Source organism: Diabrotica undecimpunctata, chromosome 2 (genome assembly GCF_040954645.1).
Source record: "Diabrotica undecimpunctata isolate CICGRU chromosome 2, icDiaUnde3, whole genome shotgun sequence".
Lineage (NCBI taxonomy): Eukaryota > Metazoa > Arthropoda > Insecta > Coleoptera > Chrysomelidae > Diabrotica > Diabrotica undecimpunctata.
This window is the reverse complement of record NC_092804.1, coordinates 136592881-136607726: the sequence shown is the minus strand read 5'-3', so window position 1 is coordinate 136607726 and position 14846 is coordinate 136592881. Positions and strand designations below refer to the sequence as shown.

General features: G+C 35.8%; 1 protein-coding gene across 1 annotated transcript in view; it reads left to right on the top strand.

Annotated features, from left to right (window-relative positions):
• Positions 1–14846, top strand: part of LOC140434931 (nose resistant to fluoxetine protein 6-like) — a 127093-nt gene that overhangs the window by 87289 nt on the left and 24958 nt on the right. Inside the window, exon 8 of the mRNA XM_072523570.1 lies at positions 7739–8074. Coding sequence (XP_072379671.1) covers positions 7739–8074 — 336 coding nt within the window. The remainder of the gene's footprint in view (positions 1–7738; positions 8075–14846) is intronic.

Sequence of the window (14846 nt, the reverse complement as noted above, 5' to 3'; positions counted from 1 at the left end):
AACATACATTTCAATCAACCAAAAACAATTTAGAATTGTGCAAATAAAACTTAAAATCTAACAAAAAGACTAAAATCGATACAAAAGTGTATCATTCGTTAATATAAATATGTATATTTAATTTTTTTTATATTTTATTAAGTCAAGATTATGCAACTTGCTTCAAGTATACATCATCATCATCAATGGCGCTACAACTCTTCGTGAGTCTTTGCCGCGTTTACTATTGCCTTCCATGTTTGTCGGTCCTGTGCCAGTAATTCCCATTGTCGCACTCCCATTTTCTCTAGATCTTCTTTGACTGCATCTTACCACCTTTTTTTAGGCCGCCCTACAGACCTTCTTCCCTCTGGCCTTTCCCATAACACATTGTTAATAAGGCGATTGTCGTTACTGCGTATCACATGCCCTGCCCATCTGAGTCTATTGGCCTTTATATATCTGACTAGATTTTCTTTTCCGAATAGAGACTCTAGCTCGTTATTGTATCTGCCCCTCCATTCGTTTGTCACGCTGTCTCTGCAAGGGCCATATATCATTCGAAGAATTTTACGTTCCCACACCAGCAATTTATTTATTTCTCTTTTTGATAGCGTCCATGTTTCACTTCCATACGTGACGGCTGGTCGTATTATGGTCTTATATATCCGGATTTTTGTGTCTCGTGAAAGAAGTTTTGACTTTATTAGATGTTGCATTGCAAAGAAAGATCTGTTTCCTGCCATTATTCTCGTTTCAACTTCTCGCTCTAATTTGTTGTCATTTGTGATTGTTGCTCCTAGATATTTAAATTCTTTAACCACTTCGAAGTTGTGATCATTTATAGTAATGTTTTGTCTTATTCGCCGTCGTTCTTGTTTTGAGACGACCATGTATTTTGTTTTGTCTTCATTTATTTTTAGACCGATGTTTAATGCAGCTTCTTCAAAGCTCGAGAAAATATCCTTAATTTCTAATGTTGATTGTGCTACTCGTCTACGTTATCGGCAAAGGCGAGTATGATTTTTGCTCCCCGAGCAGTTATGTCTGGTTTGATTTTTGGATATATTTTTAGCATGACATATTCTAAGGCCAGGTTAAACAGCAATGGGGACAACGGATCTCCCTGTCTCAGTCCAGAATTTACGCAGAAAGCATTTGATATTTTTCCCCCTATTCTAACTTGTGCAAAAGAGTTACTTACACACATTTGTGTTACCGCAGCCAGTTTCTTGGGTACGCCGAGCTCGATCATTGCCTTCCATAATGTTACACGATTAATGGAATCATAAGCCTGTTTGAAGTATATAAAAATCTGATACGCGTCGTGATTATATTCCCAATACTTTTCAAGTATTTGTCTTATTGTAAATATTTGATCAATAGTCGATCTGCCAGGCCTGAAACCACACTGGTAGTCACCAACTATTTCTTCGGCGTATGGTAATAATCTTTTTAATAATATCGAAGCCAATATTTTATATGTAGTGTTGATTAGTGAGATTCCTCTGTAATTCATGCATGATTCCTTTTTTTCTTTCTTGTGTATTGGTACAATAATACTACCACACCATTCTTTCGGCATTATTTCTTGTTGCCAGGCCATTTCTAGTAAAGGGTATAATCTTATAAGAGTATAAGGCTTCATAAGTATACACATAGTTTATATCTGTACAGACTAGTAAATGATCAGGAGTATATCTCCACAAAAAGATCGATCAAGGTTAGTATAGCACTATGTTACTCCTACAATTTGATACTCCTACCATCAGTCAGTTAAAATTTCTCCACTTAGTATACCGTAACTCATGTCCAGGTGCGAATGACTCACTAGGCTGTAGGTAAGTATTAGCCGGTATAATCTATCCACAGTTAAGTACATTTGTCTTGTGGTGTCCCATTTACAGGCGTAGTTCTTTGTGTGAAGCTATGTCTTGACTTAAGTCGAGGTACAGTAGTAACGTTATTGTACATAGGGTCTCTCGCCTCTATAATCTGCTTCCTTTTCTTCACTTTTGCTGCTTCTTCTTCGTCACGTACCATATTAGAGTAATCCGAAGTTGGCAATGTTTTTGTTTTTAACCAATAAACCTGTTTTTTCCTACTCCTCTACGGCGTTTTATTTTACCTTTAAGGATCAGTATTCTATTCTTCTACTTTCTCATTAGTCGTTCTTGTTGTCCACGGTATCTTCAGCATCCGTCTACGAATCCACATTTCCAATGCTTCAATTATGTTCATACTTAATACTTTTAATGTCCACACTTCTGCTCCATACAAAAGTACAAACCCAATATATCACTTAAGCATCCTTTGTCTTAGTTCTAAACTGAGATGATTATTTCATAGAAATGTCTTTATTTTCATGAAAGTAGTTTTAGTCATCAATAACGCTATATAGTTATATATATATATATATATATATATATATATATATATATATATATATATATATATTGTGACGATTGGGGTTTATAGAAAATAATTTATAAGTTATATACTACATAATATTAGATATTAAAAAGTATTTGATTATTTTAAATAAGTTATATACTAGAGAATTTTATAAAAATATATTTATGTGAGGGCATTTTAAGAAATTAGCATATAATAATTGTAAAAAGTTGTATTTTAGTAGTTATGATTTTGTAGATATTTTTAAGTGAGCCATGTGACTAGGCAACACACTATACCCTCCATTCCTAAGTGTCATTTTAAGAATTTTACGAATATAAGTGGGGTTATATTGTTTGAAATGTGTATTTTATTAAATTAGAGTGTTAGTTACTAATTTGAATGTTTATTCTGATCTGAAAAGCCTAAATGTAAACAAAATTATTAATAGAAAAGAATGGAATTCTCTGGATCAGCGGAGATGACCATTGTTTACAGTCGAACATTCTCGATATAATGATTATGGCGGTGGATCGAACAGATATTTTTTCGAGAACATCTATATGAAAGTAATGGAACAAATTGGAACATGATATCTTACGAGATGGTTCTAGAATATCCAAAAGATATAAATACCCGTGATTTGGATTCAAGATGGCAGTTTTTGAGTTTTTTAGTCAGAAGTCAAGCAGTTTATTATGAAAGTTAGTAGAAGATAGACACAATTAATTAGTGAAGTCAATTGTTCACAGTTTTAGTAAGTCAGTCAAGCAGTTTTATAAGAAATATGAAAGTTAGTTGGAGATAGTCCAATTGTTTAATATAGTGAGTTAAATGAAGATTAAAAATTATGCATATAATTTAATGCACATTTATAATTATACACAAATAATTATTGAAGATAAAAAAAGGTATATTGGAAGAAATTAAATTATATTATGGTTGGAGATTAGTATAAATCAACTTATAATAATTGGATATTGGTATATTGAAAAGAAGAATAAATATAAATGCTGTTTGCTGGTTTGATTGGTGATGTATAAATGCTGGTGAAGAAAACTATATCTTAAATTGGTAGAAGCTGATAATTGGAAAAAGTAATTTCACAAAAACAAGGATAACCGAAGTACGAAGACATTCAGTGGTGATTAGAATATATATAGTGGAAAACAGTTCATTTAGGCATTCAGTGAAAGAAAGGTACAAAATTTTGTTAATATAATTTAGTTAGTGTCATAACAATTTCAATTTTGAAGATAGTTTGTTTAAATTTTAGATTGTCTATAGAATTTAATTAGTTTTATAAGAATATCAGTTTAAAGATAGTTTATTTTAAATTTACATTGACTAGGTTAGATATATATGTGTGTTTCATAATAGTTATAATAAAGATAATTTAAAAAAGTACTTACAAACTAATTCTTTGAGAACCGCGATAAAAACCCTATATATTATATTATTAAAAATACTCATTGCTCATCATTCAAACAAAAAACACATCATAACAATATATATATATATATATATATATATATATATATATATATATATATAGCGCGCTATATAGCTTTAGATGACCGTATGTGCACCGATTATGAATATAAAATTTCTAAACGTGTGTCAAAAAAAAGAAAGCATTTGCAGGCATGCGTTTATATAGCAAACTGACAATATTTTTCATGCAGAATCACGTCCTGAAGTTAGTTGCACGTATTTATTAAAACTCTGTATATTTTACAAATATGTATTATTCAAAAGGACTAAAACCCGACACTTTGAACCTATGTAACTCAGAAACAATTGATGTCTGAGTCTTGGCCCAATAATAACCCTTGATCAGCCTGACCAAAGCTATCTCTCTGCAAAGTTTCGGCCTATTTAACTGAAACTACATTTAGATAAGAAAAGTGTAAGGGTCCTTTATATTCACATTTGCTACAGGGCTAAGAAGGTACAAAATATACGAGCGTTCTTTTAAATTGACCGATGTATTTATTTTATTTTACAATAAATTTGAGCAGTGGTCGCAAGATCCATATGCCCATGTGAATACAATGTTATATAGTGTACAATTAAATGGTTACATTACAATAATAACATATTAAGCACTAACTAACTAAATAAATATACAAAAACATGGGTAATAGCAAGTGTTTAGTACAAATTAAATGTTCAACTATGGAGCAAATGGTCATCCAGTTTATTTTTGAAAATATTGACAGATGGAGCATCTATGATATCAGCCGGAAGGCTATTCCATATCGAGAACACTCGATTACAGAGAAAAATTGTCTAGTTGTTGTTAAAAAAGTTTCCCTTTTAAGTTTGTGCCCACGAAGACGATTGTCATTGTCTAGTATAAACATATCCCCCACATTTCCAAAGTTGTATTTTACTATCCGAAACGTAATAATTAAATCTCCTCGAAGTCGACGTTGTTCAAATGTAGTGAGATTGGCCATATTCAGTCTTTCTGTATACGTAGATCTTGAGCGACCAAAAGACATCCTAGTGCACTGCCGCTGTACGTTTTCGAGAATATTACGATCGCGCACTAATACCGGACACCAAACAGTTCCGCAATATTCCAGAACTGGACGAATGTACAGTTTAAACAGATGAACTGAGCTCATAAATGACACTCTCGCAAACGTTTTATTTAATAGATATAATTTACTGTTACATAGCTTTTTTAGAAATATGCAAAATATGTTCCGACCAACTTAGATTGTTATTAATTATAACACCTAGATCATTCTCATGTGATTTCACTGTTTTTAACACACGCCCATTAATAGAGTAAGAAAGACACGGATTATTTTTACCCATGTGAAGAACTACACATTTGTACACATTAAGAGGCAGCATCCAAGTAGAGCACCATTCCGATATGCAATCAAGGTCATCTTGTAGTAACTGGAAATTTACGGAGGGATCGGAAAATAGCTTCGTGTCATCTAAGAAAGCTTTGCTGCATTTAATGTGAAATTGTAGATCACTTGAGTATGCTATAAATAAAAGTGGGTACAAAACTGATCCTTGCGGTACCCCACTTAAAACCGTTCTCTCAACTGAGAAAGAGTCCCCAACTCTAAAACAAAACTTTCTATCTGTTTAATACGCGTCGATCCATCTCAGTAATTGACCAAGGATACCAAGGTGTTCCAATTTATGTAATAGTCTTCGCTTTGAAACTCGATCAAAAGCTTTAGCAAAATTGAGGTAAATAATGTCTACCGGGGCTTTTCTGCCTAATGCTCTTGACCATTCATTGACACACCAGAGAAGATTTGTCATTGTAGAACGTCCTATGACAAAACCATGCTGCTGTTCTGGTATGACCAGTTCATTTTGCAGAAGATCAGAAATTGTCTCGGCAATAATAGATTCCATTATCTTAGATATTATAGGTGTTAAGGTGATAGTTATTAGGATTCAATTTGTGCTCTTTTTTAAAAATCGGTGTTACAGATGCGGTTTTCCATATAGGAGGCAAAATATGTGTGGTGAATGATAAAGACATAATCACATATAAGTGGGTAAGCTAAAGCATCAGAACATTTCTTTAAAAATAAAAGAAGATATTAAGTCGAGACCAGGAGACGAATTATTTTTTAGCCTTTGAAGATGATGTTTAACTTTTTCAGGAGTAATGATTATATTTTCAAGGGAAGAAGAAACTCGTGACGAAGTAATATTAGGCAACTGATGATTAGTGGGTTCTACAGAGAAAACCTTAGAGAAAGTACTGGCGAGGACTTCGGCATTCTCATAATTACTTTGGGATATATCCCCATTATCAGTTTCCAGTAAAGGTATAGAAACTTTTGTTGTCAACGAAGATCTAATATACTTGTACAATTTTTTACAGTTATTACTAATGGCTATACTCTCTTCGTAGGCAACACGAGCTTCATGTAGATATTTCTTTAAATGTTTGGAAAAATCTCGATGAATTAGTAAATCCTCTATGCGATTTGTACGTCTATATTTGTTCCACAACTTTCTTTTATACTTGATCAGATATATTAATTCCCCATTAATCCAAGGTTTTATGTTATTTTTGTATATGGTTTTTTTGAAGGTATTTGGGTTTTTGCAGAAATTAACAACCATTGCATTTTCAAAATCAATTATTTCATGTACCGTTTTATTAACATTAAGATTAAAAGTACAATACTGTAAGTTAAACTGAATATAAAACGTTATGACTGCATGATCTGAGTTACCTACTGGAGATCTTATTTTGGGATGTGTTCATAAATGGGGATCATTAGAGAATATCAAGTCCAAAATAGATGGTAAATTATTGATTCTGAAACGAGTCGGCTCCGTTATGAATTCATGTAAATTAGAATTTAATAGAAAATCTGTAAATATATTTTTGGAAGTTGTTAAGCCACTAGGTGGATCAGTTATAGACCACGAAATGTCTCTAAAATTAAAGTCTCCAATAACAATCAGATTCTCTAGCCTAGACAGTTCATCAAGTGATGCGATAAGGGACTCATCATCTGCTAATCTAGAATCACAAGGCCGATAAACACATACTAGATGAAAAACAAAAGAGGTTTTATGACATATTCTTAAACCAAGAAGTTCCATATTAGGGACAGTAAAGAGATGTAACAGAGAAATTATTAGTAATTTCTGAAGACAGGTAGATACAAGTTTCTCCTCCACGTCGATTACGACGATCACACATATAAAGGAAATAATTATCAATGTTTTAAAGAGAGTCAAGATCATTAACCATGTTTCAGTGATAAGAATTATTTGAGGATTTAGGTTTTGGATGTTGTATAAAAATTATTTAAATTTGGAATTTAAAGTAGCTAGATTAGTATAGAAAGAGAGAAAATTATGAAAACCTGAAATATCAGAATTAGTGACGAAAGTTTACAATTTTATGGTTAAATTTTTCTCTACATTCGATTTTCTCTGTTCCAATTCCACTCGAAGTTCTTTTAGACATTCTATTTTGATTCGGAGTCTTGTAAAAGTTTCTTTCTGTTTTTCAAAATATGTTTGGCTTAGTATTTAGTTTATTCAAAGCTAGGGATCCATATTGAAATGTTAACGTTTGCATTTTTTTAGATGATGTGTGGCTAGAACCAACTACTCACTATGTCAACTCATAAAAAAGTGAGTAGTCTAGCCCGCTGAGCTTTCGACGCAAAAACCACAAAAAATAAATATAAAATTAAGCAAAACTTTCATAGACCATATTATATTTGAATTTCCAGTTTATATAAAAATTTAATATATAATATTTGTTTTATTATCTATTTATATGTGTATAAACTATACAATTAATCAGATAAGTAAATACCTATCATAAAAAATATATATTTTTATTTTTCAGTGCATGGTACATTCTTGGTACCTTCCGTGCGATTTCCATTACTTCATGGTGGCAGTAATTTTATGTATAGTTATATACAAAAACAAGAAAATGGGCCTAATACTTCTCTCTTTCGTAACCATGGCCGCTATTATAACTCCGTTCGCTATAGTTTGGTATTACCAGAAATCTGCGGTGTTGTTCTTTTATCCTGATTTCCTGAGGCAACCGAAACAACAGGAAGATTTCCTCTTAACTTATTCCAAGTCACACACGAGGGCATCACCATACTTCATTGGAATGATTGCCGGATATCTGTACTACAGGATGAGAGGATCTGAAAAATGTCTAAAAAAGGTAAGTTGTTATTTATTGTTACTGCTATGACTAAATTGGAGAATAAAAATTTAACTGAGGAAATATCCATGCATCATTACTTATATACATAACACATTATATACATAACACACGCTACCACTGAACTCTAATGCTCACCAAATAAAATTTCACTGAATAACTCTGGTTCAATTTAAAACATGGCTGATTTCGTCTGCGCGAACGAGATGCGCATACCATTGGCGTACCTAGAATTTTCTGTGGGTGGGGTTTTGGTTGGGCACCGAAATTTTTTTCATGTTGCCTCCATTTTGAGTCCCAATAGAGTCCCAGAGAATATTGCCCTGGGGGGGAGGCAGGGGGCTTAACCCCCAAAACCCCGCCCCCTGGGTGCGCCACTGACGCGTACTTATGTTGACAAGCAGAATGGGCAGCCATTCTGATTGTTTAATTATTCTGTGCCTTAGATCAGAGTGGTTATATTAGAGAATTTTTCATTTCCACCGAAATACATTCCATAAAATGTTTTAAAGATTTTTGAATGTAATAAAGGGTATTAACAATTAAATAATTACAACAAAATTACCAAAAACTTTAATGATAGTTATTTAACCAACAAGTGTATTAATAAGGGCGATTAACAATTGAGATATATTAACGCGCGAGCGAAGCGAGTGCGTTAATGTTCGAGATTGTTAATCGCCATTTTAATTCACGAGTTCGTAACAAAACTTTTCCGTCGACCATACTTTTTAGAAATAAAAATATCTTAGTTTAAATTTTTATTTACTTAATGATAAATAATGACATACAATGACAGACAGTACTTACAGCGGCTACTTCATTTTAAATAATTTTTTAGTGGGAATATAAATAGGTATGTTTGGTTGCCTACACCACAGGTAACTGCCAATCACAGAGCGTTAAATGTGGTTAAATTAATTTATACAAGCAATGTATGTTGTATTGCCTATAATAAAATCGTTCATTAATAGAAAATCATTCATTAATAGGGGTCATTAATCAATGATTTTGAAGGTGTTAAAATTAATCATAAATGAACGGTCGACGGAAAAATAAATAAATGAATACATAAATAAATTAAATAAACAATTAACATACATAGAGACAAGTGGTACTTGTTTTTATTTAGTTTTTTTGTGATGATAATTGAATTAGTGTAAACAAATCATTTTTATATTAACGTTTGTAAACAAACCGTCTCAATTGTTGACAAAACTAAATCAAACAGAAAATGTAGGCAATTATAATATATGGGTTTTTGGAGTATATTTAATTACTATAATTTGAAATATATATTTATAATTTTAAAACATTTGAAAATATAATTATATTTCTACATATTATAAGTGCTAATATATTTCTCTGATTTTATCCACTCTGTACGCAACCATTAAAGGTATTGTTACGTAAAAATATGAGTCATAGTTTTAACCTGTAACATGTTTTTATTCTAATATGTTGTAGAGTTTACGAGAGGCATCTATTTACCTGAACGACCTTTCAGAAAAAGGTCGAACCGATGCGAGGGAAATCCAGTTTGCCTTTACCGTTTCGCCGTCTACTCAAGAATGATTTGGACTTTTCGAGATAACGGCGATTTATGTATAAAAATAAAACATTTTTATATGGAAGGACAGTTAATTCTGAACCCGCGCTCGCGAATTTGTTACGTACGGATATATTATAAATTATTGTCAGATAAGTTAATATAAATAAAGAAATAAATTAAATCCGTAAGTGTTATAAATATTGAACCTTTTAATAAATTCACAACAAATGGTGTCAGAGTGAGATCGAACATAAATTAGACTTATAATAATAATACAAGTGAATACGTAAAATAAATTGTGAAAATGGCTACGATTTATGAGCTCACAGTGACGAATTTAAGAAGACATCTCGAAGACAGAGAATTAGCTTCTACCGGAAAAAAGGCTGAGTTAGTCCAACGACTAAAGAACGCTTTGCTAGAAGAAGGTCTAGATCCAGAGACTTATATATTTGAAGATGCTGTCATCTCGTCGATTTCGAAATTGGAGAACAAAGTTTCTGACGATATTTCGAAAGTTTCTTTTGATGTAGCCAAAGTTTCCGGTGATATCGCATCATTAGAGAACAAAGTTTCTGGCGATATTTCGAAAGTTTCCGGCGACATCGCTTCTTTAGAAAGCAAAGTTTCTAACGAGATTTCTTCCCTGGAAAGCAAAGTTTCTGCTAACATCTCTTCAGAAATCTCTAAAGTCACTTCTGAGATGTCTGCCCTGGACGATAGAATATCTTCGTTAAAAAACCAAGTTGCTGCCGATAAGTTGGCCTTCGAAGAAAAGATTAAAGAGATGGAAAGGAAGATGGAAGAAACAGGGACAGCAGAGAGAGGTAACAATCCGATTACAGTGGAGATAAAAGAAGACGAGACGAAATTTAAGTTGGAGACACGGCCGAAATTTGAAGGAAGTGGAGGTTCTATTCATGTTAAAGTCCCAACTTTCGACGGAAAATCATCATGGAACAACTACATGAAACAGTTCGAATCAGCCGCAAGAGCAAATGGATGGTCTGAAAAAGAAAAGGCTGTAAACCTGACTATCGCTCTTCGAGGAGATGCCTTAGATGTGCTTCAGACCATAGCCGTAGAGGAGACCGATGATTTCGAACAACTGAAGAAGAGGTTAAATATGCGATATGGCCACGAACATTTGGAGCATGTATATCAGTCGCAGCTTAAAAATCGTAGACAGAAGAAAGATGAGGCTCTTCAAGAATATGAGGTAGATATTGCCAGATTAGTACGATATGCTTATCCAACAGCTCCCGAAGACATGATGGAAAAATTGGCCGTTCAAACGTTTATTGATGGTCTTCGTGATCATGAAATGCAGAGAACACTACGATTAGCTCGTCACAAGACGCTGGTTGATGTCTTATCCGCCGCCCTCGAATATGAGTCAGCTACGCAGGCCTCTGGAGGGTACAGTAAAGTTAGGACTGTAAAAGAGGAAGGAGAGGAAGATAAACTTGACCAGCTCGTTAATATGATGAAAAGCATGACATACAAGAAAACGACGACCATCAGATGCTGGAATTGTGGCGAAATAGGACACGTACGAAGCTCCTGTAAGCACCCTAGGTACGACGCAAATCAAGAAACTCACCATCAGGAAAACTAGAACGGGTCAGCCTTAGGGGGGCAGCTTCGACCCAAAACTTTTCCAAAGACCCTCTCATACTAATAGCTTCTTTGAAATGTCGTGAAGATAGTGTATATGTAGATGGAGACATAAATGGTAAAAAGCATACGTTGTTGGTGGATACCGGAGCGACCAGAACCATTATACGCCCGACAGTTATAAACAGCCGAAAGAAACTGTTACCAACGAGGTTGCGACTTCGGACCGCTACAGGTGAAAATGCCAACATTCATGGAGAAATCCAAGTACAATTGGGAATTGGAGCAGAAAAGTTTGTCCATACTGTTATAGTTGCTGACATCGAAGAGGATGTTATATTAGGAATGGACGTAATGAATATGCATGGATTCCAATTGGATTTTAAGAATAAGGTAATCAAAGTTGGCAACGAGGAAGTATTTCTCCATCCACATAATGACAACACTGTGCAAGCAGCCATTAAAGAAGATACAGTCGTGCCTGCGAGAAGCGAAACGATCATAGTAGCGCGGCTACAGGGAATTGTGGACGAAGGGAGACCTGTTATGATGGAGCCTTGGAACCACGACGATGAGGTTGGCCGTGGAATCATAATTGGAAAGGAATTGGTGACTTCGGCTAAAGAAATTCCTGTGAGACTTATCAATGTCAACGACTACCCAGTGACCATAAAGAAAGAGACAAAAGTAGGAACTTGTGTACCTGTGACATCCATAATCCGTCAGGCGACAACATCTGATAATTCCAACGACAAATTCGACCAAATGGTTGCAGTTGCAGGACAGTCTCTAAATCAGATGGAGAAAAGGAAATTAAGGGAATTTCTGCGGCAGTATCGTGATATTTTCGTACCGAAAGGAGGAAAGACGGGAAGAACTACCGTTGTTAAGCATAAAATTGATACTGGTAATGCTAAGCCAATTCGTCAAACAGCTCGACGATTACCACAGGCGAAGAGAGAGGAAGCTGAAACGATTGTTCAGGAAATGAAGAAAGACGGGGTGATAGAACCTTCTACGAGCCCATGGGTCTCTCCGGTGGTCCTGGTTAAGAAGAAAGACGGAACGACGAGGTTCTGTGTGGATTACCGTTTGCTGAACAACGTTACCAAGAAAGATAGTTATCCTCTGCCTCGGATCGATGACACATTGGACACATTGGCTGGAAGTAAATTGTTTTCTACTTTAGATTTGAAGTCTGGATACTGGCAGGTAGAAATGGACCCAGTTGATAAAGAAAAGACAGCCTTCACCACAGGATCTGGATTGTGGCAATTCAACGTTATGCCATTTGGACTTTGTAATGCTCCTGCGACATTTGAGAGGCTTATGGAAAATGTGTTGAGAGGGTTATTTTGGAAAACATGCCTGGTTTATTTGGATGACATAATCGTCTTGGGGGAGACATTCGAAGATCATTTGAGGAATTTAGAAAACGTTTTTAATCGACTTAAAGCTGCCCAATTGATGCTAAACCCCAAGAAGTGTCAGCTATTTCAAGGTAAAGTCAATTATCTGGGTCATATAGTCAGTAAAGAAGGAGTGGCCGTGGATAAAGGAAAAATCGATTCCATTAAGGAATGGCCAAAACCAACTGACAAACATCAAGTGAGAAGTTTTCTTGGACTATGTACTTACTACCGGAGGTTTATTAAGAAGTTTGCAGATATCGCTAAGCCATTAACGCGACTTACGGAGGAAGCAAGAGATTACCGCTGGGATACAGACTGCCAAAATGCCTTTGGGACCTTGAAAAAGCATTTAATAACAGCACCAATTTTAGGGTATCCACTGCCAGAAGGAGAGTTCATCTTAGATACAGATGCAAGTAATGTGGGAATTGGAGGAGTGCTGTCTCAGATTCAAGGAGGACAGGAACGAGTCCTCGGATATTTTAGTAAAGTTCTTTCAAAACCTGAGCGGAATTATTGCGTCACGAGGAGAGAACTTCTAGCAGTAGTTAAATCAGTAGAGCACTTCTATCAATACCTCTATGGCAGAAAGTTTCTAATCCGAACCGACCATGCCGCCCTTAAGTGGTTGATGCAGTTTAAGAATCCAGAGGGTCAGATAGCCAGGTGGATCGAACGACTCCAAGAATACGATTTTAAGATTGAGCACCGGGCCGGAGTTAGCCATAGAAACGCTGATTCTCTTTCCAGAAGGCCATGCCCAGTAGAGTGTTCCCACTGCAACAAAACGGAATCCAAGGAAGCAGCAGTGCTAAGAACAACGATGGTCAACGACGACTGGACGCCTATTAAGATCAGAGAAGAACAAGAAAGAGATCCAGTTATACAGAAAATTCGAAAATGGAAAGAGGAAAACCGTCGACCACCTTGGCAAGAAATATCAAACCTATGCTCAGTAGTTAAGACGTATTGGGCCCAGTGGGACTCATTTATCATGGAAGATGGCTTGCTTAAACGAGTCCTGGAAAATGATGACGGTTCAGAGAAGAGAAGACAGTTGGTGATCCCAAAGAGCAGAATAGCCGAAGTACTTCGTCAGTTACACGACAGTCCATCGGGAGGGCATTTTGGTGTAAGGAAAACCCTTCAGCGAATTCGGGAACGGTTTTATTGGATGAACAGTTCCGACGACGTAAAAGACTGGTGTAAGAAATGTACTATTTGTGCTACGAGTAACGGGCCTCACCGGAAAAGGAGAGCTCCTATGAGACAATATAATGTTGGAAGCCCGTTTGAAAGAATAGCTTTGGACATCGCTGGACCATTTCCAGAAAGTGAAAATGGAGGCAAGTACATGTTGGTAGTAATGGATTACTTTACTAAGTGGGTCGAGATTTACGCACTTCCCGACCAGAAGGCCGCCACCGTTGCAGATAAGTTGATCCAAGAATATATCAGCCGATTTGGAGTGCCTTTGGAGATACATAGTGACCAAGGCAGGAACTTCGAAAGCGATCTATTCCAAGGAATATGTGATAGACTAGGCATGAAGAAAACAAGAACTACAGCATATCATCCGCAATCTGATGGTATGGTAGAGCGGATGAATAGGACAGTCGGCAAGTATTTGACGAAGATGGTGTCCGATCATCAGCGAGATTGGGACCAATACCTTCCGTTCTTCACAATGGCCTACAGATCTGCTGTTAACGAATCAACAGGTCAGACACCAGCCAGAGTCCTATTCGGACGCGAAATGCGACTACCTTGTGATCTAGAATTTGGGTGTCGACCTGGAGAAGATGTAGCAGGTGAGGATTATGTGATCGAATTACGAAGCAAAATGGACGATATACATGAGTTGGTCCGTTCCCACCTTCAGATCGCTAGCGACCGAATGAAGAAACGGTACGATACACAAGCCGAAAAGGGTTGCTTTAAGAAGAACGACAAAGTCTGGCTGTATAATCCCAAGAAGCGAAAAGGTTGTTCTCCCAAATTGCAGCAGTTTTGGGAAGGTCCATACCTCATCATGGAGAAGATCAACGATGTCATCTACCGAATAAGCAAGATTCCGAGGGGAAAGCCGATGATAGTACACCATAACCGGTTGGCATCTTTCGAAGGTGACCACGACGTAGATGAAGAAGTGGAAGTAAACCAAGTCCAAGATGTGTCTGACCTCACGTTT